Source organism: Alexandromys fortis, unplaced genomic scaffold, assembly GCF_014885135.2.
Source record: "Alexandromys fortis isolate MF-2015 unplaced genomic scaffold, M_Fortis_MF-2015_v1.1 scaffold_53, whole genome shotgun sequence".
In the NCBI taxonomy this organism is placed as follows: Eukaryota; Metazoa; Chordata; class Mammalia; order Rodentia; family Cricetidae; genus Alexandromys; species Alexandromys fortis.
The window spans coordinates 6,436,237-6,461,681 of record NW_026067939.1 but is presented as its reverse complement, the minus strand read 5'-3'; the positions used below and the strand labels follow the sequence as shown (position 1 = coordinate 6,461,681).

General features: G+C 41.8%; 1 protein-coding gene across 8 annotated transcripts in view; it reads right to left on the bottom strand.

Moving 5' to 3' along the window:
- The window catches only part of Nmd3 (NMD3 ribosome export adaptor), a 96,559-nt gene extending 72,284 nt beyond the window's left edge, over window positions 1-24,275 (bottom strand). For 3 of the 8 annotated variants that reach the window (XR_007592739.1, XM_050147425.1, XM_050147420.1), the window contains exons 1-8: window positions 24,155-24,275; window positions 10,544-11,099; window positions 10,232-10,285; window positions 8,366-8,500; window positions 6,677-6,773; window positions 4,373-4,453; window positions 2,421-2,549; window positions 2,059-2,149 (exon numbers count right to left, since the gene is read on the bottom strand). Coding sequence is in view for 7 of the 8 variants with exons in the window: in XM_050147425.1 (XP_050003382.1) it covers window positions 2,059-2,149; window positions 2,421-2,549; window positions 4,373-4,453; window positions 6,677-6,773; window positions 8,366-8,500; window positions 10,232-10,275 (577 nt within the window). In the remaining variant the exon portion in view is untranslated. Of the gene's footprint in view, window positions 1-2,058; window positions 2,150-2,420; window positions 2,550-4,372; window positions 4,454-6,676; window positions 6,774-8,365; window positions 8,501-10,231; window positions 10,286-10,440; window positions 11,100-24,154 lie in introns of all 8 variants that reach the window. The other 5 variants (XM_050147421.1, XM_050147426.1, XM_050147423.1 and 2 more) reach the window with 5 other exon arrangements.
- Window positions 24,276-25,445: the final 1,170 nt, after the last annotated feature.

Here is a 25,445-nt window from a genome sequence, read left to right as displayed (position 1 = left end):
TCACCCACGGTAGAAAGTAAATAATGGTGTGAGACAGAATTCTAAAAGACAAAACAAAACTAAAAGTCCTTGCCAACATCTTGAGCACGGAAGGGGGAACACGTAGAAAGGAGCACGTAGAAGAAGCTCTATTTTGGTTATGCTTAATCTTGATTTATGTCTGGAACCCTGAGTGGGGTGATGTAATGCACCTGCCAAGTTCTTTGATCTGTTTTGTACAAAAACTGAAGCTTTACAGAAGTAAAATTGCAGCAGATTTTCACTACACAGTGTGTCTGTCTGTCATTTCCCTTGCATCGTATCCTGACTATCCTATCCTTCACCCTGGTCTCCCGTGGGTGGTGGTCTCCGAGAGGGACGGTCCGCGGCATTTTGCCAACGAAACATTCTGTGAGAATAATTTCTACTATGGTCCTTAGCTAGAATATAAATGAACTGAAGGCAAACAAGCAATCCAACAGACTCTCATGTTGCCTGGGCAGGCTTATACAGGGGACAACCTTCAAACGCTCACTCCTCCTGCCTCCTACTCCCAAGTACTGAGACAACAGACATGCAACATCACATCCAGCTTTGAGTTTCTCCATCAGGCATTACTGAGCACATTTTTCCCTAGGGATTAGCCAATCAATAAAGGAATCGTGTACACAAGTGTGGTGGTTTGGATGGAAATGGCCCCCACAGGCTCATAGGGAATGGCACTTTTAGGAGGCGTACCCTTGCTAGAAGAAGTGTGTTACTGGAGGAGGTCTTTGAGATTTCAGATGCCCAAGCCAAATGTCTCTTCCTCCTGCTGCCTGCCAATAAAGATATAGAAATCCCAGATACCCCTCCAGTACCATGTCTGCCTGCAAGCCAGTTTCCCACCATTAACAACCTCTGAACAATAAACTAGCCCCAATTAAATAGAGGCTTTATAAGAGTTGCCGTGGCCATAGAATCTCTTCATAGCAACAGAAACCCCTAAGACAAGGTACCACTAAATTGTTTCATGATGCAGACAACCCTATGCCTACCAGTAATACTCTCAACATAGAGGCACAGATTACGTTTTCACATAACTGATACTGCTTTCTCATTTAAGGACTTCGGTCATTTCTTCAAGAACAGTCACCATCAGAAATCCTGTATTTTAAAAAGTGACTTAGAAAAACAACTCTTGTCTAACAGTAACACCAACCAAAACCTATTAGTAGCAGGAGTCTTGCGTTTGCTTCAAAATATTTAAATTTTAAATTATTAATTTCAGAACTATGGCATCGCCATCAAATATATATATATATAAAAGTGTGCTGCATCTACAGTGAATGCTATAAGCCTACAGTGTCACTCAGGGGCAGTCACATGAAACCCAGATGGCAATCCCTGCCACCATCAGAGAAACCATGTCAAACAAAATCCAGCACATTCTGAGGCAGAACTTAGAAACTACCATGAAATTTTATGTTTCAGAACTCCATTCAGATATTTCACTATGTATTTATCCCTCTTTATTTAGTGAGTTTATACTGAATTCTATCTATCACACATTACCTCTCAGCACATAAAATACAGAGAAAAAGTAGAACTTAAGAGATTTTCCAATCAGAGCAATCTTTCCCAAATGAAACAAGTTCTTGATGAGTTTCTTATTTATTTACACTGCATTATTGGAGTCACTGGCTTATTCTTCAAGACGAACAACACATAATATTAATACAGCATTATATTCCAAGGACAAAGAATGGCATCTATCATAAACTAAATGCTTAATAAATGAACTGGGACAGAGGGACATCACCACAGAAAAAAACAGTTCTAGACATGTGTTATCCACAATAGCCACTAACGTGTGTTCAGTATCAGCTAACAGAAGAAAACTCAAAACTCAATTCCTAAATTAAGCAACATGCACAATGTAGATATTAAATTAAGAATTTCTTTTTACATGTGTACATATATGCATATGATTTTTTAAAAAGAATTTGCAATTGCTTCAAAAGCTGAGAAAGACAACGTTATTTGGCATAACTGAAAGAAAATTTAGATAGTTTCCAATTCTTTTCAATATGAACTCACCATGAATCTCTTTGATACGCAGTGTATTCTGATGCATTCCATATTTCAGAATCAACTGCTCCAGATAGTAGAACGTTTTCTTGTGAAGAGTCTAAACATCCATGCATCAGACAATCAGTACATTATATGCCAAAAGACATTAGTAAGTATAGTACACATCTATCATCTGCAGATATAGCACATCGATTTCTTCAAACAAAAACACCCTTTAAAAATTAACTAAAACATAAAATAGTGATGTATTTCCAAAGTTGAATGTTCCAGAAACCTAGATTCTGGTCATACATCAAGGGAACAGAGAAGGTTTTATCAGCAATGCTAAGTTCATGATGCAGAATTCACTCGTTATCTGTTTTCAGTACCTTCTGCCTGACTTGAATCACGGCCTTCCAGAAATCCTTAGCTTCTACTCTATGGCAGTCTCCACACATTTGGGACTGAACAACATAGTCCACCACAAACACTTGCTGAAGGATAGCACCATTCATCACCTGGAAAAGAAAGCAATTGCACTCCTTCACTCTTACAGCTCTGTCCAATAGGGACCGCTTTCTTTATTAAAGAAAAATAAGTAATTTGAAACTTTTTTCTCTGAATGCATTAAGGACACCAGTAGGCTAAAGTTAAAATTATAAAATTAAGATATACTACCTATTTTGGGAGAAGAGAGGGAACATACAAGGATTGAACATGGGGCCTGATGCACGCTGGCCAAGCACTCTAGCACTGAGCTACTTCCCTGATGTGGGATTCCCCTCCATAGGCTGGGAATGCCATTGGTTAATAAAGAAACTGTCCTGGCTTGTGATAGGGCAAAAGAGTAGAGCTGTGTGGGGAAAACTAAACTGAATGCTGAAAGAAGACTCAGGGAAAAGCCATGTAGCCCCACTGGAGACAGATGCCGGAACTGATAAGCCACAGTCTTGTGGGGATACAGATTAATGAAGATGGGTTAATTTAAGATATGAGTTAGCCAGAAATATGCATAAGCTAATAGGCCAAGCAGTGTTGTAAATAATATTTTATAAATAGAAATTTTAAAAATATAAACATTTTATAAATAATAAATATAATGTGTGATTATTTTGGGTCTGGGCAGCCAGGAACAAACACACAGCCTTCCTACAACACTCACCCCAGTGGTAAGTTATACTGTTTTAAGAAAGGTACACATGAATTCCAAGTATTAGATTACCATTTTAAGTTTACCTCTAGAAAAAGTGGTTGTGAACATATTTTTTTTAAAACTTGGGGGTAGGAGCCGGGCAGTGGTGGCACACGCCTTTAATACCAGCACTCGTGAGGCAGAGGCAGGCGGATCTCTGTGAGTTCGAGACTAGCCTGGTCTACAAGAGCTAGTTCCAGGACAGGCTCCAAAACCACAGAGAAACCCTGTCTCGAAAAACCAAAAAAAAAAAAAAAAAAAAAAACACTTGGGGGTAGGGATGTGGCTTGATTGGGAGAGTGCTTGTCTGTCACACTTGAAGCCTTAGGTTTGATTCCCACTGCCATATAAACCAGGCATGCTGGCACACACCTAAAATTTCAGCATTTGGGAAACAGTCTAGGAGTATACAAAGCTTAATGGTAGCAAGCTCACCTGGCACACCTAAGACCTTAGGCTTGATCTTTAGTACTTCAGGAAAATAATAATAAACAAATCCAGAGATTCTGATTCTGCTACTGTGATATACGATAATAAGTCAAACTTAAGAATCAGTCTTAGCTAATGTTTTAACTTCAATCTTTTTAAAATTAATTATTTTTGCTTTTTAAAAAGTTTTAACTTTTAACTGTGTATAGATGTGCACATGAGTGCAGGAAGCCATGGAGGCCAGAAATAAGTGCTGGATCCCTTGGAACTGGAATTACAGGTGGCTGAAAGGTGCCCAATGTTGGTGCCAGGAACTGAACTTTAGTCCTCACAACCCTGGGATTACAGGCACCAACAACATACGGCTGCTAAAAATAACTGAGGGCTGGGCATGGTGGTGCACACTGCCTTTAATGCCAGCACTCAGGGGCAAAGGCAGGATTTCTACTTAGTAAGCGCTAGACCAACAAGGGCTATCTAGTGAGAGCCTATCTTAAAACAAAAACAAAACCTTTAATGAGACTACTGAATCCACTAAATTGAGCAATGGTAGCTATTAGTGACCCAATTATAAGTCAGATAATTAAAAGATAACAAAAGACTAAGATTTAAATTATACTCTTCCTTTTAAAGCATTTAGTCCATAAAATAATTTACCATTAGTCCCTCATTCTCATGACTTCTATTTTAACCATATTAAAGGAAAATTGAATAGCTTACCTCTTTCTGAATTGTCAATTTAACTTTAAGCCTCTTGGAATGGGGCTCAGTCCAAACAAAGCATGCATCGACAAGGCGAACCTTCATAAAATATTGAAGAAAAGAACGGAAACTTAAGTCCCCATCTGAGAGACGGAAAGATGAATGAATACCTCATTCATAAACAACTCAGATCTTTGAAGGAACATGGGGTTAACATCATTACAACACTCACTACAAACAAGTAAAAGGTCTATCACTAAAGCCATGGCAACAAAAGTAGCACATGAAAGGGCAACCTAATGGTTGCACAGTGAGCCAAGAAAGAACTATAAAAAAAAAAAGCTACTGCTCTTAAAATATACAAATATAAAAATTTTTAAATAACAAACTGATGACTTCATTATGCAAAAGAAACACAATTATTCTGTAAATAAAAGTGTCTATTCAAGTTAATATCTTTCTATGTTGGACTATAGATTTCCCTCCTCCCCCCTTTAAGAATGGACATTTGCTGGAGAGACAGTGGCTGAGAGCACTGGCTGCTCTTCCAGAGGACCCAGGTTCAATTCCCAGCACCCATATGGCAGCTCACGCTTGTCTATAACCCCAGTTCTGGGGCTTCTGACACCCTCACACAGATATACATGTAGGCAAAACACCAAGGTACATAAAATAAGTTAGGAAAGAAAGAATGGACATTCATTTGAGAAGTATTCATGTACTGACTACATAACTGTAACACTCACTGACAGATAAGGAACTAAAAACAGTTTGCTAATCTTGATGACTGAATATAAAACAGGCTAGAATGAGAACTTTGAACAAAAAGACTGAGAGAACAAGATGGAGCCTTTGTAATAATCTGAGTAGAGACCTGAACTAAGAGGAACCAGAAATAAGAGAAGCAAGAGCAGCTACTTAGGAGATAATTCTACAGATTTAATATCTATAGATTAGAAAGAAGAGAACACACACCAGCACAGAGTCCAAGTATCCAGCTTAGGCAGCTGGATAATACAATTTTTTTTTTTTTTTTGCTTACAAATAAGCAACAGGTTTAATAGAAAAAGATCGCTTCATGGCATCTATGACACACATAAGTGGACAGTATGATACTGGTCTGGAGGTGCAGGGAGAAATCCGTTAAATAACGGACTAAAAAGTATGAGCAAGCAGATTAAAACTGTATCAAATATTGCCTGGTGAGAAAAGACTAGCCACGGCAGATGCAGTACTAAAACGGAAAACCCACCCAATATGACTGAGGAGGCTACAGCAAATCCCAGTAGTCAAGAAACCAAGTCCAACAGAAGATGAGCAGCTTCCTAACCAACGCCCCCGCAATCTTATAGTCCTCCCCACCACCGCTGCCACCGCCCCATTTCTCTCTGCGGAAGTTAAGAGGAGGAAATGTACACAGCACTAAATAGGTCTGTGCTCTGTCTAAAGGCTCTAACCTCCATCTGCAGAATGGGGAGACTCTGATATCCACTTCAGCATTCAGAAGGCTCACCACACTTCTCCTCAGACAGGCAATTGCCAATGGTATCGAGTCCTTTGTCCTTTACCCTAACTGTCGCAGTCACCTTTCCATTTCCTTCAATTAATTTCCATATGGTTCTTCAGTCTCTTCTGCCCCCATCTAACCAACCCTAAAATCATTTTACTATGTTCTCTATTTACACAAAACTTTAAAAAAAAAAAATTCAATGGAGCATCTCTTTCCTTTCCTTTCTAGTTGTCATAACTACATTGTTTCCCTCCAGACAATTAAAAAAAAAACCCTAGACAAATAAGAGCTTGAAAGATTTCAGACCTTAATTAAAAGTATTACTGCTAGAGCTGAGGCAACGGCTCAGTGGTTACGAGCACTTAGTGCTCTTCCAGAGGACCCGAGTTCAATTCCCAGCTCCCACGCATCTGGAACTCCAGTTCCAGGGGATCCCAACAATGTCTTCTGGCTTCCAAAAGCACTGCACACACATAATGCACAGACATACAAGCGGGCAGAACACCCATACACATAAAATAAAAACAAATAAGTCCCCAAATTTTTCTAATAAATAAAAATGTTACTACTGAATAAAGGGCAATATAAAAATTAAGTGTGTGTGATCAAAACATTTGTAATGGGACTAGCAAAATGGCTCAGTGGTAGAGTACCTGACAAATATGGGCAAAGTCCTTGGTTTACTCTCCAGCACCAAAAAGTAGATGAAAGGAAAAGAAAAATAGGAGCAAAACAAACAACAGTCACCAAAACAAAGCAAATTCCACACGGAAGGATTTTCTGAAACTGAGTGTTTTAACCATCCCACCTACCTTACTTAGAGATGCTTTAATTTTTTTCAAGCACAAAGCAAGAAGCTCCCTGGACTCTAAAGCACACTGTATCCACGATGCTGGCGGCTGAAAGTATCTGAAAGAAGATAACACACTAAGTCTGCCATTCATTTCCATAGGCCCTGCATAACTTACACTGATTATTAACCAGAACCAATACTCAAAGCTACTCTGAAACCTTAATCCAAAAGATTAAAAACCTCATGAGAGACCACTGTCTTTAGCTCAAACTGAAATTCTGAGAAAGCCAATATGAGATATTTACTATCTGTTTTATCACCTCAATTAGTAAAATCGCAGTTAGGAGGCACTGAAGATAGCTCAGAGATCAAAGTGCGTGCTGCCAGGCCTGACAATCTGAGTTCACACAGTGGAAGAAGAGAACCAAGTCCAAGTTATCCTCTGACAACAAAGTGCACGTACATACAAAACAAATCCATAAATGTTAAAAAAAAAAATACAAAATTCCAGTGAGGAGGGCTGGAGAGATGGCTCAGTAGTTAAGAAGACTCAAGCTGGGTTTCCAGCACTCAATACTGGCAGCTCACAAATGCCTGGGAGTCTAGTTCTAAGGAGATTTGGTGCCCCTGGCCTTCAGGGCATTGCACTCCTATGCACATGCCCACACATACACCAATAAAATAAAAATAAAATTTTTACAAGTTCCAATAAGGATGGCAAAAATGCCCAAAATTTCCTGGAAGCTATACTGACAATCACATAAAAATCAAGAGAAAACTACACTAAAATTGTTTATTTTTTACTTCTAAAATGTTTAAGAAATGTTAATTTCTCACAGACAAAAAACAGAAACAGCACAGCATAGCACTGTGTATCAACAACAGTTCGACACAAATTCTATTTCAGTTTTTAAGCTGAAAAACAAATTTTCATAATAAGCCTTAGTTAGCCAAGCTTGGGGGCACACATTTCAAGGTTCAATAAAAACCATGTTTATAATACTTTCAAATATTACCTATCATCTAATAAAATCCCTTCAGGAAGTTCAGACTTAGAGAGACCATATCTAAGCCATACAGAAAACTAGTTGGGAAGAAACCCAAGATAAACTAGGTGTCCCAATTCTTTGTCTAATACTAAACATTTATAACAAATCAGCAGCCTCATATCAGGCTTAAACACTGTAAATTGCCTGAGATAATACACTAAGTACATGGACTTATATATGTGCACACCGAGATATTATTCTGGGGAGACACATTTTAAATTCTTGGGAAGGTCCAGACAATCTCCATATAAACAAAGCCAAGTGCTATTTGGGAAAATACAGGCATATAATTTTCATATTCACCAGCAAGTTTTGTGTCTCTCAATGGACCACCAGATGTAAATAGCTTATGCCAACAACTAAGAGAATGAAACCAAAGACGAATGAAATATCAACTCTCAGAAGTCATCTTCTACTGTCAAATTCAAAATGCTATTTATACAAATACTTTTATCATCTTTACCAGATGAGTAGGACCATAGAACGCACACTATAAAATTGCAAATTATTAAATCCTTAGTACCATCACCTAAGTAGAAGTTAAATCCCAACTGCACATGCTTCCTTCTGTGTACTTTGGTGTATTCTCAGCACAGGGGCTCTCTCTCTACATGAATAAAAACTTAAGAAAGCTAAACAACTAATGTACTATACTATACCTTTGGCACTGCTTGCAGAAAGAAATGGAGACCTGCTTTGGAACACCTTGGCTGATGTCAACTTTACTTCGTAAACAGGCCACACACACATTGGCAGGATTTGGACTAATTGGAACGCCACACTCACAGCACAAGCTTGAGAAAATAAAGCAAAAAAATTTCCAATTAGATCTTATAAATTCACCAGTTAAATAAAATTATATATATACACATATGTATGTATGTATGTATGTATGTATGTATAAAACCCTACCAAACCAGAGACCAAACATCGATTTCTAGCACCCAAGTGGTAGTTCACAACCATCTGTAACTCCAGCTCCAGGAGATTCAACCCCTCTTCTGATCTCTGTGGGCTCCTGCACGCACGTGGTACATACACATACACACATTCATGCACATTAACGCAACTTAAAAAACAAACAAAAAAGACAAGCTGAGCATGGTGGGAACCCCCTTTAATCTTAACAATCAAGAATCAGGGAACACTAATCTTTGAGTCCCAGGCCAGTCAGAACTCTATAATGAGGCGCTGTTTCAAATGGGGGTGGGGCATGGAAGGCTGGCACCCTAAGGAAGAAATAAAGCAACCTTAAAGACAGAGTGAAGAAGAGCCCTGGACCAAGCAGAGCTACAATTCTGAGAATGCCAAAAGCATGGCACTGTGCGACAGAACTTCATGCAGTGATAGAAATGCTGTCCTTCATCATCCCTTCTTCAAAGCCGAAAAACAATAAAAAAGATTAACAATGCAAATAGCATAACATCAGTGGCAAACACTGAGGCACATTCCATGTGAACAATATAAGACAGGCCAGTGTGGTGGTGAGCACCTTAGTCACAGCACCAAGGAGGCAGAAACAGGCAGATCTCCGAGTTCCAGGACAGCCAGGACTTAACATGGTGACAGTACCAACAGCCAACAAAGAAACAACAAGACAAACAGAGCATGGAAGAGCAGTTTCTCTTTAATCTTGTAAACACTGACCAGTTTAGGGCACATCTGACTACACAGATGTTTTCATTCTGAGCACGATCTCCACATTAGAAACAGTTCAGTACTGGGACTCACGGTAAAGGAAAATGTACATATAACATGAAAACAGAAAGGAGATTATTACAGGAAGGGAAGGGGGGGCGGTGAAGCACAGTGGTAAGGGAAATATGAGCCCTGAACAATGTTAAATATATGTGTACTCATATGCACATACTATACATCAAAATGTCATAATGAAACCATTACTTTTTATGTTAAAAATTAATTTTAAAAAGAAAACTACACTAAACTACAGGGCAGGAAGAGCACCTATGTCTACTGAAGCTCTAGACAGAAGTATAACTCTATAGTGTACTGGACGCAGACTTGGGAGGCTAAGGCGGGAGGGACAGGTCCTCAAAGTCAGTCCTGGCTACATCGCAAATTTCCTGCCAACTGGGGCTACACAGTAGGGCTCTATCTGAAGCAATTAAAAATTAAAAAAAATAAATAAATAAAGGTTGTTAACCACTGACATTGTTGCCCAAAAGAAAAACATAACTAACTTCCTGGGGTAAAATATATTTTAAAAAATATAATAAACTTCCATATGTGAGCACTTAGCGTGTGGCTCGTATGTCTGAGGTTCCGAGTTATAAATGAAAATATCCACGTGTGGAGAATGACTACGCAGCGCACTGTCTCTCCAGCAGACGTCTAGTAAAACCCCTTCCCGAAGCATGCATTTCTCTAGATCTAACTTAAAATGAACTGAATAACTTAACTAGATTTCTTAAGGGATTAAAACTTCATTTTTTTCCCCCCAATTGAGAAAAGAGCTCCTGCCACTGAAAGTTTCCTCAGGAAGTTTTCCGGGGCTCGCAACTCACATGTGTCCCGGGCTGCGGTCGGCGGGTTCTGTCATGTACTCCATCGCTCCGGATCTATCAAAGGAAGGGGGAGAACCGGTGAGCTTTGCACCCCGGGGCGTCTCCCGGGCGGGGCGGCTCCGGGGACCCCAAGGCCGCCCGCCGCGGCCCCGCGTGGGTCCGGCCGCCGCCCCTCCCCTCCCCGCCCCGCCCCGCGCTCCAGCACCCACGCGGTCCGCTCGCGGCCGGCCTGCACCTCCCGGCCCGCTCCCTCCTCCGCCCACGGCCGGCGCCAGGAGCCGCACCGCGACCCCAGAAGGAACCGGCTCCTGCCTGACAAGCGGAGGCACAAGCTCAGCCGTCAGCTCCGCCCGCCCCGGGATCCCTCACAGTTGCCTCAGCTGGCCACGCCACCGGGAAGATGTCGCGAGAGGAGGACCGGAAATCCCGTGTGCAGAAGGACGCCGATAAGAGGAGCGAGTGGGCGGGTCAAAAATACACGTGGAGCAAAGGGCGGGGCCTGTGGAGGGGGAGGGTGCGGGAGGCGGGGCGAGCTGGCAGGAAATGGTGCAGCTTGGGTGATGTAGTCACTGCGGCTTTCACCCCGTCACAGAGCCTTAAAATGCTCTGTCTAGGGCCTGGAGGGCTGGCTCACAGTTTAAAGGCAGCTGTTCTTCCAGAGGCCTGGGTTCAGTTTCCAGCACCCACGGCTCAGCCATCTACGGTTCCAGTTCTGTAGGATCTGAGGAGAGACTCAAAGTCATGTCCTTCTGAAGATGTTACTGAAGGAAATAAACTAAGAAAAGGGAAAACAGAAACAGTTTCCAGGAATTATCAGTAGAGTTCAGCAAAAGCAGATCACCAGCCCATTTGTAGCGGTCCAGAGGCTCTGAGACAAAGAAACAAAAATTAACATCTGTAATGCTTTGGAACTGCTTCAGAAGGAGATACATAAGGAACTGGCAAAATTTCATACTAATGAGGGAAATCTATAATGAATCTACACATATAAATTCAACAACTTGGATGCAATAGACCATTTCCTTAAGTCCACCAACCAGCAATACTCTCTTAATGTAAAAGTACGTGAGTCGCTCATTCACTACGAAGGACCTGGAATGTGAAACTTGAAAAAATCTTCCCATTCCCACCTCCAAACCACGAGGTCCAAATCATTTCACTGGAGAACAATGCCACATGTTTAAAAAACAGCAGGCACAAATCCTGTGCACTCTCTGCCAGGAGAGAGCAGAGAAAGGCAAATGGCATTATTGTTTACATGGGAAATCCCAAGAAAAATTCCTAGAACTAGTAAGTGAACTCAACAAGATATCAAGGTACAAGAGAAACATACAAACATTGCTGAGATGTATTTGTATGTCTATGTATGTGTGTCTGTGTAAGTGTGTATTCCATGTGTATGCAGGTGCCTATAGAGGTCAGAAGAGGGTGTCAGATCAGGTGGCTTTAAACTGCCCAACATATAAATTCTGAGCTGAGAACCGAACTCTGGTCCTCTGAAAGAGTAGCAATGATCTTAACGGCTGGGCCATTTCTTCAGCTCCATAAGTTATGTATGTTTTATATACACATAATAAATATTGAAAATTACTGCAACATAAATTACAGCTACTTTTTAAAAGATATGCTTAATTTCTACTAAAGCAGACAAGAGTGTCTATTTTCTCCATTTTCTGTATAGTACTGGAAGTTTTAGCTAGAATGGTAAAAACAAGAGACATAATATAAGGAATACAAAGAAGAAAGAAAGAAATCCAAGCAGTCTTATTTGCAATGATAAGTTCCTATACATAACAGACCTAAGGACTCCAACAGAAGTCTTGTGAAAGCATTACCTTCCACAGTGAATTGTTCTTTTCCTACCTGGGGACAGCTGCAAATATTAGCCAACAAAGGAGAAGAGATCGTTCTTCATCTGGGGCAAAATAAAGCCCCTGAAACCTTGTTTTGGCCACGTTAGCCAAGTAAGCGAAGCAAGGTGTTTTTCTTACTGGGCTTATATTCCCAACCATCCCTTAAGCAAATAGTGCACTGGGGATCCCACGATTCCATTTTATACTAAAGACTCTAGTTGGATTAAAGGACTCCATGACAGTTCCCAAAGAAGAGGGTTTAAACCTTTTAAATAGGAGTAGAAGGACTTCCTACTTGCATTGGGCATGAAGTTCATTGCTTTAAAGTTGTATCTAGTGGACAGTTATTCATAATAGAACCAAAAATGAAGGTAAGAAGAACCTGTTTATTTTAATAGCTAAGGGGGTTGAAGGAAATACTATGAATGAGCCTTTCATTCCACTTCATTTTTATTGAAAGGTATTGCTGATGGCTTGGAGAAGTTCAATTCATTTAATCAAGCTAAGATGGCAAGCTTCTCCTATGCTGTAATGTTTACATTGATTGTTTGTTTGGTATTGCTATTTTTAATGGTCTGAAGAAGAAAGCCTCCCAACATCAAGAAAAGACTCAACATTGAGCAGCTGTATTCCATATTACGTTACAAAATATGACTAAAGGAAAAGGGGGAAATGAAGGAGATTTGTTGAACTGAAGTCAGGCCAGAATAATGTACTTGCCAGGCGTCCCTGGAAAACAAGAGGATGCTCACAGAGTTTTGGCAGCATACTGCCTTTACACTCCAACAAGTATTCCCTTGGCCAGGCCTCAAGTTCTTCACATTTATCTTCTGGAAAAAGGATTTAATTAGTAACATATAAAAAGCTGCTCTTTGTCCAGTAAGAAAAAAGCCCACATAACAGATTGGTTTCTTATGCTCTCAGTATTTTGTAACCAGACCTGCAACCGTACAATATGGGTAAGAACAAAGGCTCTGCACTGAATAAGCTGATTCCTTTGCTGGTCCTCGTTTTCAGTGTCCACGGTCCCAACCCTGACCTTTCACAAGAAGATCCAGATGTAAGCCTACACAAATGCAGCCCGAATCTTTTTACAGAGATGCCCAAAATACCCACTCATAAAAAGACACTCTTTGACCATGGTGCTAGAGAAAATTGATTATCACATGTAGAAAAATGAAGCGAGATTCCCATTTTGCATCCAGCACAAAAATCAATTCCAAGCGGTTCAAAGACCCTATTGTAAAATGTGAGACAGAGGAAAAACATAGCAAGTACATGAGGAGATACAGGCACGGGTAAAGAGTTCAGGAGTAAGGGTCCAACTGCTCAGAATATAAGGTGAGCAGTCAGAATGGGAGGACCCCAAAATAGTCAAGTTTCCATAGTCAAAGAAGACAGTTGATCATGTGAACACGCATCCTACTGAATAGGAGAAAACCTTTGCCAGCTATGAATCTGACAGAAGGTTAATAGCTAGAACACACAAGAAATAAAAACGAGAAATAGTCTAATGAAATGAGCAAATAGTTCACAAAAGATGAGATCCAAATGGCCAATGCAAAAAAAAAAAAAAAGTTCAATCTCACCAGCAATCAGAGAAAGGTGAATCAAAACTACCTTAAGATTCCATCTCACCCTAGTCAGAATGTCAGTCATTAAGAAAACAGACAACAAATGCTGGCTAGGACCTGGACAAAAGGGGTCCTAAGTACACTGCTGGGGAGCATGTGAACCCTTCCAGCTTCTACGCTACGCAGTGTTCTAAACCAACTAGATCTGTCATGTGACTGAGCTGTGCCACCCCTTGGTATTCGCTTGGCGTCAACACACCACACTGCATGGCATACCACTGTTTTCTGCAGGCCCAGCCACAGTAGTTAAGCTATGGAATCGATCCAAATGTCCAACAGCAGAGAAGTGCATAACGAAAAGGTCATTTATGGGTACAATGGAGATGCTTTTCAGCCATAAAGAATGAAGCCGTTTGTAACAAAATGGATGCACCTGAAGGCAATCGTATTAAACTCACTGAGCCAGTTATAGAAAGACAAATCTGAGATGCTTTTTCTCATCAAGACATGGTGATCAGCAGGAAATGGCTAGAGGAAAATCATTGTGTCGGTCTCCAGGGTAGCTTTACCAGTCTCATTAAAAAGGCTTAGAATCACTGAGTTTTGACTAGACTGCTCCATGTCCTTCTGGCTCTTTTGAAGTCTGAAATACAGATGTGATGTCCAGAGGAAGGGCAGCCAGGAGACGTGGATAAGGCAGGAAGTAGTGAGGGTGAGTGCCTGCATGCTAAGGCACACGGCCTGAGAACTGGGGTCTCTGCAGTGGCACTATTCTGAGGCCCAGATCCGGGACTCCCCACATTTACATCATCTCTCTGTCAAGGGATAAAAGTCTTCATTTCCTTAAGCCACTGTGCTTGGCTTTTCTACTTTTTTCCCCCCAAATGTATTTCTAACAGATTCTGACTCTCATGGGAGTCTCTCAGACGAGCTGCGGTGCCTTATAGGGATAAATCACTTTATAATTGCCCAATATTCTTTGTGTCTTTCAGAAACAAAACTTCAAATACTACTTTTTCCTTTAGGTCCTCTCAAGTCAGTATTTTGTGTTTCCCTTTCCTTCTTAAATATGTCCTTGCTTTTATTTTGTTGATGTAGATATGTGTTTTGTCTGTATGTAAGTTATGTGTACTATGTACATACCTATGGCTCTCAGCAGTCAGAGGAAGAGATCAGATGCCCTGGAACTGGAGTTACTGATAGCTGTGAGCCATCATGTGGGTGCTGGGAATCAGACCCACACCATCCGCAAGAATAGCCAATGCTCTTAATCACTGACTCATCTCTTCAGATTATATAACAAAAATTCAAAACACTCAAGGAGAGTAAGAAACAAATGCAAGAAAATGTTCAATTTCAACTTTTTTAATTGAAAAGAATAAATTTATGTTATAATTGTACTCATGTCAGTCACTCTCTGTCCTTCTTCAAGCATCAGATTTCACCCTATAAATGGAGTTTAATATAAGAAAGGCACTTGAGTTGGGTGGTGGCACACGCCTTTAATGCCAGCACTCAAGAGGTAGAGGCAGATGGATCTCTGTGAGTTCAAAGGGAGCCTGGTCTATAGAGCTAGTTCCAGGACAGCCAGAGCTGTTACATGGAGAAACCCTGTCTCAAAAGACAAAACAAAAGGAAGGAAGGGAAGAAGGAAGGAAGGAAGGGAGGGAGGGAGGGAGGGAGGGAAGGAGGGAGGGAGGGAAGGAAGGAAAAGAGAGAAAAGGGGGAGGAAAGAAAAAAGAAAGGAAGGAAGGAAGGAAGGAAGGAAGGAAGGAAGGAAGGAAGGAAGGAAGGAAGGAAGGAAGGAGGGAGGGAAGGAGGGAAGGAGGGAGGGAGGGAAGGAAGGAAAAGAGAGAAAAGGGGGAGGAAAGAAAAAAGAAAGGAAGGAAGGAAGGAAGGAAGGAAGGAAGGAAGGAAGGAAGGGAAACAAGAAAAGAAAGGCATTTGTTGAGTTAAGAGAATCAGAAATTCAGGGGCATTCTTGGCTATATAATGAATGAGGTTGGCACCAACCTGGTCTAAAACTAAAGTCAGGGAAAAGACTTTAAACTAAATATGATCTATGGAATAGATTTTCCCACCCTAACCCTGCTTTCCCCCCTGAACTATATAGCATTTTGTACAACATAATGACAAAAATAACATGATATTTCAAAAAGACATTGATTGCTTCAATAACTAGCAGGGGTTAGGGGATTACCCCTAATGGGCTCCATTTGTAATTTCTCTTCCCCTGCTTTATGAATTTATCACACAGGTCTCAAATTGGTGTACAACACACCAAATCTAGTTCATGAGGGGTTTTTTTGTTGTTGTTGTTGTTGTTGGACCTAAATAGAGTTTGTTGGGAGATATTCAATCACACTGTGAACTATTATGCATGTGTTAAATAAAATTAACCTTGGGTCAGGAGGCTGTGTTAGCGGCAAGTTGACAGAAAGTAGTCATAGAACATCAGAGGACATTCAAGAGAGACAGAGAGACACAGGAAGTAGTAAGGCGGGGTTTACAGTGGTGCAGGAAGCCCCACTTACTCAATAGCTTTTTCCATGGATGCCAGCAAGGAGAGCTAAATAGTTGCTACTCAGCCCCTAGAAAGCCTCTCTGTACTTTCAGGTTTTCACCCCAAACTTTGAATCTCAAGTCTTATTCATAAATAGAATGATAGAGATTTGGTTAAAGCTGCCTTTAGCAGCAACAATAGGGCCAGTGCCTGTGGGAACAGAATTCACACCAGGCTGCAGACTGAACAGCCAGGTCTCTGCTAGAGAAGCAGGCTGGTGACTGTGGAGCTGGGCTTGCTGGTTTAGACAGCAGGAGATGAAGGTTCAGCCACCGTGCCAATGAAAATAACAAGGCTCCTTAAGACCTCAATTAGCTATTCCATCACTTAATGCTCTTATTTACAAGCAATAGAAATGGATCCTGATTTATTTAGTAGGAAAAATAAACAAAACAAAAACAAATTGTGAATATAATTTTAGTAGATCCCAGAATCCAAAGAAAGGATGGGGGTGGTAGGCCAGACTTATGGTCCTGCAACCAGCAACTCTAGCCAAAATCATGCAGCTAGGTGACTCACCACAGCCAGCTCACACAGTTACCAGGTATGGTGGTTTGAGTGGGTGTGGCCCCATGGACTCATGTGTTTGAATGCTTGGCCCATAGAGAGTTGGCACTATTAGGAGGTGTGGCCTTGTTGGAGAAAGTGTGTCACTGTGGGGGTGGGCTTTGAGGTCTCATATGCTCAAGCTGTGCCCAGTGTGGGACACAAGTCTCTTCTGCTGCCTGCGGATCAAGATGTAGAACTCTCAGTTCCTTCTCCAGCACCACGTGCCTGAATGCTGCCGCGGCACGCCAGACGATAATGGTCTAAACCTCGGAAACCGTAAGCGAGCCCCAGTTGCTGTGTTCCTGATGTCCCTTCACAGCAATAGAACCCCGGCTGAGATACTACGCTTGTAGTGCTGCAACCCGCTCATTTCCCCTTACCGCTCAGCTAGGGAGCTATTCCGAGCTTCTCCGCAGCCCCTGCTTCTTTGAATCATTTTTCCCCTAGTTCAGGGGAAACAAATCTATTCTGCCCAGGGGAGACTATCTGAGCGGAGGAAGGATGTTAGCCAGAAGAGGGAGGGCTGAGTCACCAGTTCCTACTCGGCTGCCTTTTCTTCCTGTCTTTTTCTTGTTGGTTTTTAAATAACTCCTACTACTCTGGCAATTCTTCCCCCTTTCAAGTTTAGAGTCCCTAAGCAAGCAGAGTAATTGGCACATTCACAGCCAAAATTAACATAGTCGGAAGCACTAAGTTAAGAAGTCTAATAGCCGGCTGTTCTCGGTAAATATTTATTAGTCTGCTTTTTAGATCCTGGTAATGTGTCTAATAAATATTTATGACTGTAAAATAGAGAATCCTAAATGACCATGACTGCACTCATCAAATATTTCTTTAAAATTCAAAATTAGCTCCTGAATAAAGTCTGCGAGTGCCCTGAGAAAGCCAATTAAAACCTTAATCCCTCATGTGGAGTGATTTTCCTCCCCTGCTTTATGATGAGGTCTCCGTGTTTGCCGGCCCTAGAGCTACACTGCCTACTGTGACCCTCTCCTGTAACCCCTAATCCATGCGGCAGTGAGCAATCAAACAGCTCAGGGAAAATTGACTTCGTTCAACCAATTCTCGGATGAACTCATTAATTTTCTCTGAAAGCTTCTAAGAGGATAAGAGGCAGCCTAGAATTTGAGGTGTATTTGTCAGTGGCTTGGCATGCAGTCATAGCTTTGATTTCACATACAAAGAAATGCTTTTAGCTGCAAGAATTGTTTTCCTCTATTCATGGCAGAACGGGCTTGACTTATTCTGGAATCTTAGCAATTCATTTATCACCAAGATTCAGTGTTCTGCTTCTTCTAAAATAAGACCCATTCCTTTGGATGGGAGGATTGCAGATCATAAATAATTTTTGCCCATACTATATTCCAAAAGATTAAATCTTCCAAATTTATACTCTGCTGATGTTTATTGAACATTAACATGCTTTAGACACTGAGAACACAAATCTGTTCTCTCTGTGAAGTCCCATCCACTCTGAGCTGTGCCTTCCTCATCAATAAAATGGCACGGCACAGATAACATTTGTAACATTGGTAAGGGCAGCTAAGAAAACAATGTAGCTATAACTAACTGCTAAGATAATGTAACAGTGCTTAAAACAGGTCACTGTTCAATCAGTAACAACTCCACTTAAATGTGGCAGCCTTCATCTTTTGGAATACAGCATGGAGAATGGTCATCTTGTTACTATATAATGGGTAAACAGCGACTAGGGAAGATGTTTTCATTCTGCCTGCAGAAACCCCTTGCCAGCTTAAGGATACACAGGGATTCGGGTTAATTAGTGTGCTGTCATCTTGACTTAGCACTGCCTCATAACAGTCTCTGGGGAAACCTTGGTCTGTTCCCCCCATATAGTAACCCCATCACACGACAGACGAAAAGCCCTTCCAGTGGAACAGAGCTGTATAAATAGACTTTCATCATCAGCTTTGGTAACTTTACCTTCATCCTTGATGTTAGATTGAGATCAACCAAGAGGTTTAGGTGAAACCATTATATAATAGCTTTCTCCTTCTGACTCAGATTGTGGTAATCCAGCTGTTTTACAACTGTCAAGACCCCTTCCCCCAGTAAATTGCACGGTGGCATCCTGGATTCTGCTTTTCCTTCCCTTTCCTTTTTTTCTCTTTTCTTTTTCTTTTCTTTCTCTCTCTCTTTTTTTTTTTCGGTCTTTAATTATAATCTCATATGGGGACTGGATTATCCCCAAACTATAGAGAATTAAATTTACAGCTGTCCCAAGGGTGACCTCCAGAGCTAATGGATCCTTGCTCTAGTTCCACAACATGAAATTCAAGATGATGTCTGGTCCAAGCTCTTTAGCTTCAAGTGGTTAAGAGTAAGAAACAAAGGACTGCCTCCGTGGGTAAAGACACTTGTCACTAGCCTGGTGCCCTGCGTTCAGTTCCCAGGGGCGCATGACAGAAAGAGAGAGCTGATTCTTACAGGTTTCCTCTGACCTCCTCCACACCCACACCACGGAACACACATGCCATACATATACATATATACAAGCATACACACATTATACATACATGTGTATAATAAAAACTTCAAAAGAGAGAATAACCAATGGGTGAGAAGCTGGCTCCGTCTGTAAAGTCATTGATGGTCAAGCATGAAGACCCGAGATCCATCCCCAGCGCCCATGTAAAAGCTGGATAGACACACGCACTCCTGATGTTCTGTGTAGAAGGATCACCGAAGCTTCCTAACCAATCAGTCTAGCCTAATTTGTGAGCCGGTTGAGTGAGTGACTCTGTCTCAGAAAATGAAGTGGAGTGACTGACAAAGACACCTGACATTGACTTCTAGTCTCCATACATGCATAGGCACACACACACACACACACACACACACACACATGTGCACCCACAACACATGCACATATAGGAAAACAGGGAGTCATATAGCAGCTGGCATGGGTGTTAGGAATCGAACTCAGTTCTTTGGAAGAGTAATATATCTTAGCTGCTGAGCCATCTCTTTAGCCCCATTTTCACACATTCTTTAAGTTCTTTGAAGCAACTCACAGGGAAGGAAAGTATAGGACAAAACAGGCATTAAAATTTATGAAATGTGGAATGTGCTGGAGGACTAAAGCTTCGGGGAAGGGGGGCTCATGATGTACCCGTAACATCTAATGTCCTTTGGATGAAGTAGTTTAATATGCTGTATGTGGAGGGAGAATCCCTTTGAAACTACTGCCGTGCTAATTTGAGGGCATGGGAATAGATGCATGGGAATTAATAATCCTTGGGAAACATTTTTATCGGCAGCACATAATGTCCAATTAACGCTTACTCAGCAGAACGCTGCCCTTTCTGTCCAGCGGACACATGCACGGGTGACGGCTCCCCCACTCTTTCAGCCACTGGCTCCTCCATTTATCCAGATCTTTCTACTGAGACGCTCTCCTTTCCTCTCTGTTCGATTAGCTTGCAACTGATTGCACCTTTCTCTAGGGCTCCAGGTCAAAAGATCAAAATGGACAAGGTTGTTTTGTCTTTGGAAACGTTTAAATTTTTTTTACCCTATTTTCATTTGACATGTATGAGTGCATTACCCATATGTAAGTGCACTGCATGTGTGCTCAGTACCCTTGGAGGTCAATCGAGGGTTCCAGATACCCTGAATTCGAATCACAGGTGATGGTAAGTCACCATGTGAGTGCTGGAAACTGAACAGGTCCTCTGTAAGAGCAGCAGGCGCCCTTCGCCTCTGTCCCTGTCCGTTCTCTCTGTCCCCTCTCCATTTAAAACTTTTAAAAGGGCCTCTTCTTTCTTCCTAAGTCATATGGGGGACAATATAGAATTCTATTTGGACCTAACCCTATTGACGTAATTTAGTTTCGTGAAAGATTTAGCTTCTTCAGACTGGTACAGGTATTTGGTAAGGTTTTTCCTTTCAACTCTGCTGATTTATGTAGCCCCAAAGCACTGCTGTAGTAGAAAGGACTGACTCACAAAAGAAATAAAAGTCCTTACACAAGATCACATGGTTGAGGTAATGGGCCTGTACTACCCAACCTATTGGCTTCTATGTCCCAGCCCCTTCAGAAACAGTTAAAGAAAGGAATGTGTTATTAGTTAAGCATCATCATTTGGGTCAAATTGCTTTTAAAACCTAAGGAATGAGTGTTGTAAAGCAAATTATTAAAATTCAACACCCACCAAAGAGCACACAGATCTTGTGAATTTTGATGAATTTTCTCTAAGTGGAACGCCACAAGCCCCAGTCAAGCAATAAAGACATAGCATGCGGCCAAGATACTAGATTCCCCATTGTCCCGATCTCAGGAGGTGACCACTTCTGTGACTTTTACATTACAGATACACCTTGAAGTTATTAAAATCAATACAGTCCTTTTAAGAATAGATAATATGGGGCCCTGGAGAGTTGGCTCAGCAGGTAAGAGCCCTTGTTACCTCTGCAGATAACTGAGGTTCATACCCAGTACCCACATCGAGTCTCATAACCTCTGTAACTCCAGTACCAGGGGATTCTGACACCCATTTTTGACTTCCTCAGTACCAGGCACACTTGTGGAGCACCTGTATACATGCAACCAAAACACCTATACACATAAAATAATAAATATGTCTGAAATGATATTTCCAGAATGATCTGTAAGGAACTTAATTTCTAATTGTGTTGTTGGCTCCGTTGCTCACAGCAAGGGCGACAGCGTCACATCCCAGTTGCGTATGTGCAGTGCTGTATTAAACAATTTAAAGACAGTAGATTCCGTCTTTAAATTCGATTATAAAGAGAACCTAACCGTCCACAAGGGGGCATCTTTACACCATTTGGTCACCGGGAGAAACTTTTTTTTCTTTAACGTTATTTTACCTTTTAACTACACCTGGATGGAACTCAGAAATATAGGCAGTGACGTAACCCAGGCTCAGAAGAACAAATATCACATATTCTCTCACACGTGCACATCCTGGTTTCGTGTGTGTGTGTGTGTGTGTATGTGTGTGTGCACGTGTGTGTATGTGTATGTGTGTGCATATGTGTATTGTGTGTGTGTATGTGTGTGCAGGTGTGCGTGTGTGTTTATTGGGAAGGAGTGAGGTCATGAAACAAGAAAGGGGCCCATGAGAGGAAAGGAAAGAGTTTTAAGGTGTAAAGCAGGAGTGTAACAGAATGCACACGACATTAAAGTGCGAGAGGATACAAAGGGAGAAGGACTTAAACAGGGACCAAGGGCAGGGAGATGGGGGTGGGGTCAAACAAAACAAAGATATATGAAAATTCCACAAGAAAGCCTATTACTAGATATCTAATTAGAAACAAACAACAACAAAACCCTAGCAACCACAGAGTGAGCAATCCAGACAACACCTTGACCATGGGAACACAATTAGAGTGACAAAGGAGAAACAGACAGCACACAGATTGCATGCCTCTGGCTGAGATTCTGTAGGGCTACAACATTCTGCATGGACTGCTCTGGTCAGGATGAATGGTCTGAAGGCAATCCTGAGAAGACAGCAGACAAAGACAAAATAAGGGCTGTTCTAACTTTGTAAAAAAAAAAAAAAAAAGTTAATTTCTCAAAAATTTATGTCATGGAAGTCAACAAAAGTCAAGGAAAAATTTCATATTCAGACACAAAAAGCCATGATAACTAAAGATGGTATATTACTTGATCATAGTGGGGATCTTTTTCTGGAAAGGGGAGGAGAAGAAAACAATAGAATATGTCACTGGACTAATTAACCAGGAACCAGAAAATGGATGGTAGAGGAGAAAAAAGAATGGGATCAATGGGAAGTCTACTAATGTTGACCAGCACAGAGTTTGTGTGAAAGACTCACTCCTGTTCTTAATAAAACTAAAATTATTAGGGATAAAGATGGTGGGGATAGAAAGCAGTTCAAAAAATACATGTGTGTTCTCCAGGTATATAAAGAGTCTAGATATACCCCTCAAACCATATCCTGTCTCATCTGATCTTGAAAGCTAAGCAGAGCTATGTCTGAATTAAAGGTGCATGACATCATGAGATGGGGGAAGGAAGGGGGAGGGAGGGGAAGAGAGAAGCAGCAGAAGAAACTGACAGTATCAGGGACTCAGAGAATGAAGCCTGAGAATACAATTGCTTGCCATGACCTTCTCCTCTCTGGACCACATCTCTTGCCTCTTTTCCTTTCCCCAAGCACTAGAAGGTACTTTCTCTGATGTCCGTGTCCCCCCCCCCCCCACTTAAATGCTGTATCTCCTACAAGATTAATTTACAAGGAGACTGGAGTTGACAACACACCACCTGGAACCTAGGTGAACTTGGTCTAAGATCATTACCTATTCTTCAGTTCCATTTACCACTTTTAAAAACCAGCCCTTTGCAGGCGGATCTCTGTGAGTTCGAGACCAGCCTGGTCTACAAGAGCTAGTTCCAGGACAGGCTCCAAAACCACAGAGAAACCCTGTCTCGAAAAAACAAAACAAAACAAAAAACAAACAAACAAAAACAGCCCTTCTCCCCAATTGCCTACAAAGCTCACCTCTCTCTTCCCTGTAATTTTAACTTCAGCCACCTGGGCCATCTTTGAGATTCACACTCTTCAACTCCTGTACAATTGCACAGGAAGAAATCTGTGTGCCTTTTCCCCTGGGAAGCAGTGTGTTGTACTCTTTTTTTATAGGCTCAAGTCACTAGAACTTCAGGGACTGGGGTACTTTAAACTGCAAGCTCTGAGTTACAGAGATGCAGAAGGAAATCAAATCTGACCCTCAGCTGACTGCAACTAGCTAAGTCACTAAAGCCAAATGTCCCATGATACAGCTTCCTTTCAACTTCCTTGAAGGGTGTTTCTTGATTTCTTCAGGGAAGCACAAATTCAGTGGCTGTAGACCTCTAGGGGAGTTTCCAAACAGGATGGGAAACCACACATCTGAATCACGCTACAAGAACCCATTAGAACTTGCCAGACTTGCCCACTGAAGCCCTGTAAATGTCAGCCTTGCTCCCAACTGTCTGCTGCTCATTTCCAGGCATGTAAATAAAACCTTGTCTTTGCTTCTATTAATTATCTGTCAGCTCTACCCCATGCTGAATCACTTAGGTTAAGCTGAGTGTATTATAGGTGGAGAAATGGCTACAATTCTCCTTTTCTTCTCTGGCCCCAAACATGTAACAAGTAGGTTATTTCATCACTGTTGTGAAAGTTGCTGGCTGTACTTATCTGATTAAGATGGCTACATTTTTAGGTGATTAAATCTTACGGGACCACTGTTAGACACACAGCGGTTGTATGTACAATGTAGACTGAACCACCATTATGGCGGTGGTGCATAACTAGACTCACAGCCCAGTGTAGAAGATGTTTGTGGCATTTTAAGGAAAACAACTGAAGAAGAAAATGGGTCTTACCTAGCGTCTGGTGAGATTCACTTAGATCCCAGGAACCTAGAGCAGGGACTCAGCTCTTCTGTACCCAAAGGAGACTCAAAGGGCTGAATAGACATTTGGTGGCAGCTGAGGACTTCATCTTAGGTGTGGTACCAGCCCTGTGACCAACCTGAGAGGGCTAAGACAATACCAGGAATTCCAGAAATGCAAAAGATCGGAATGTTCTCTCCCACCTTCAGAAGTACACTTATGCAAGAATAAATTGTGGCCTTTGCCTTTAAGAGTGGCCCTCGCTTTCTAGCTGGGCTTCAGTTCCAAACTGGACCCTGGGAACTCAGGACAGTAGCAGCTAAAAATAAAAGTCACGACTTGATAGAGTTCCAGCTGTCTCTTGGTGTTTTCTATCTCTGCAACAATCTTCCTCCATTGGCAGCTTGTGCCCCAACTTTCCTGGCTTTAGGGGTGATGTACATGAAGCCGGGGGAGGGGGGGGACGGGACTACCCAATAACATTACCTGGCAAACAACCAAAGCCTGAGCCTTCAATAACCTTGCTGCTAAAGTCCAGCTGTGACTCGTGGGATGGTTTCCCACAGGACACCGCTCTCCGCTCAGGCTCTGTCCTCTGCTATGGCTTCTGACTCCAGACTCCCCACTCTTCCTCCAGTGAACTGCTTGATGAACTGCTTACTGTTCAGGCTCCAGGCTCTGGGGCAGAAGACACAGTGCCATCCCCCGGCACTTTTCGGAGCTGTTCTAGAGATACGGACATGATTCCAAATCCCACTCTTTCCCAAAAAAGAAAAAAAATGGGCAGAGGCTTCGGAATCGGAGTCCCAAATGTCCCCTCTCTCTTCCCAGCACTGTATGTGGAGAGGGAAGAGAGACACAGCCACGTCACGAGTGGGAATTGTACCATCCTCCCTTCCGCACCTCCCCGTTAGGAAGCTGAATGGGGTGCAGTCAGTATAGGGATTATCTTGGAATTTTTCTTCTCTTTTCTTAAACCTTTTCCTCGGATATCTATTTTTGTTTCTATTTTACCTAAAAGCTGGGATTTGAGTAAGTAGTGAGAATACTGTTTCACTAGACATGGGATTGAGCACTATGTAGCCAGAGGAATTTAAGATGCACCGTCTGTAGCTAGATGCATTTTAAATGGGCGTTGATAAGCACATCCAAGATTGAGTTTTAACCTGAACCTGGGGTTCTAATTTTCTTATTATCACCAAAAGTTATGTACCCAAGGACTAGCAGAGAGAGAGAGTTGCAGAAAGCCCATGTGTACTTCATGAAGTAAATATTAGCCCCC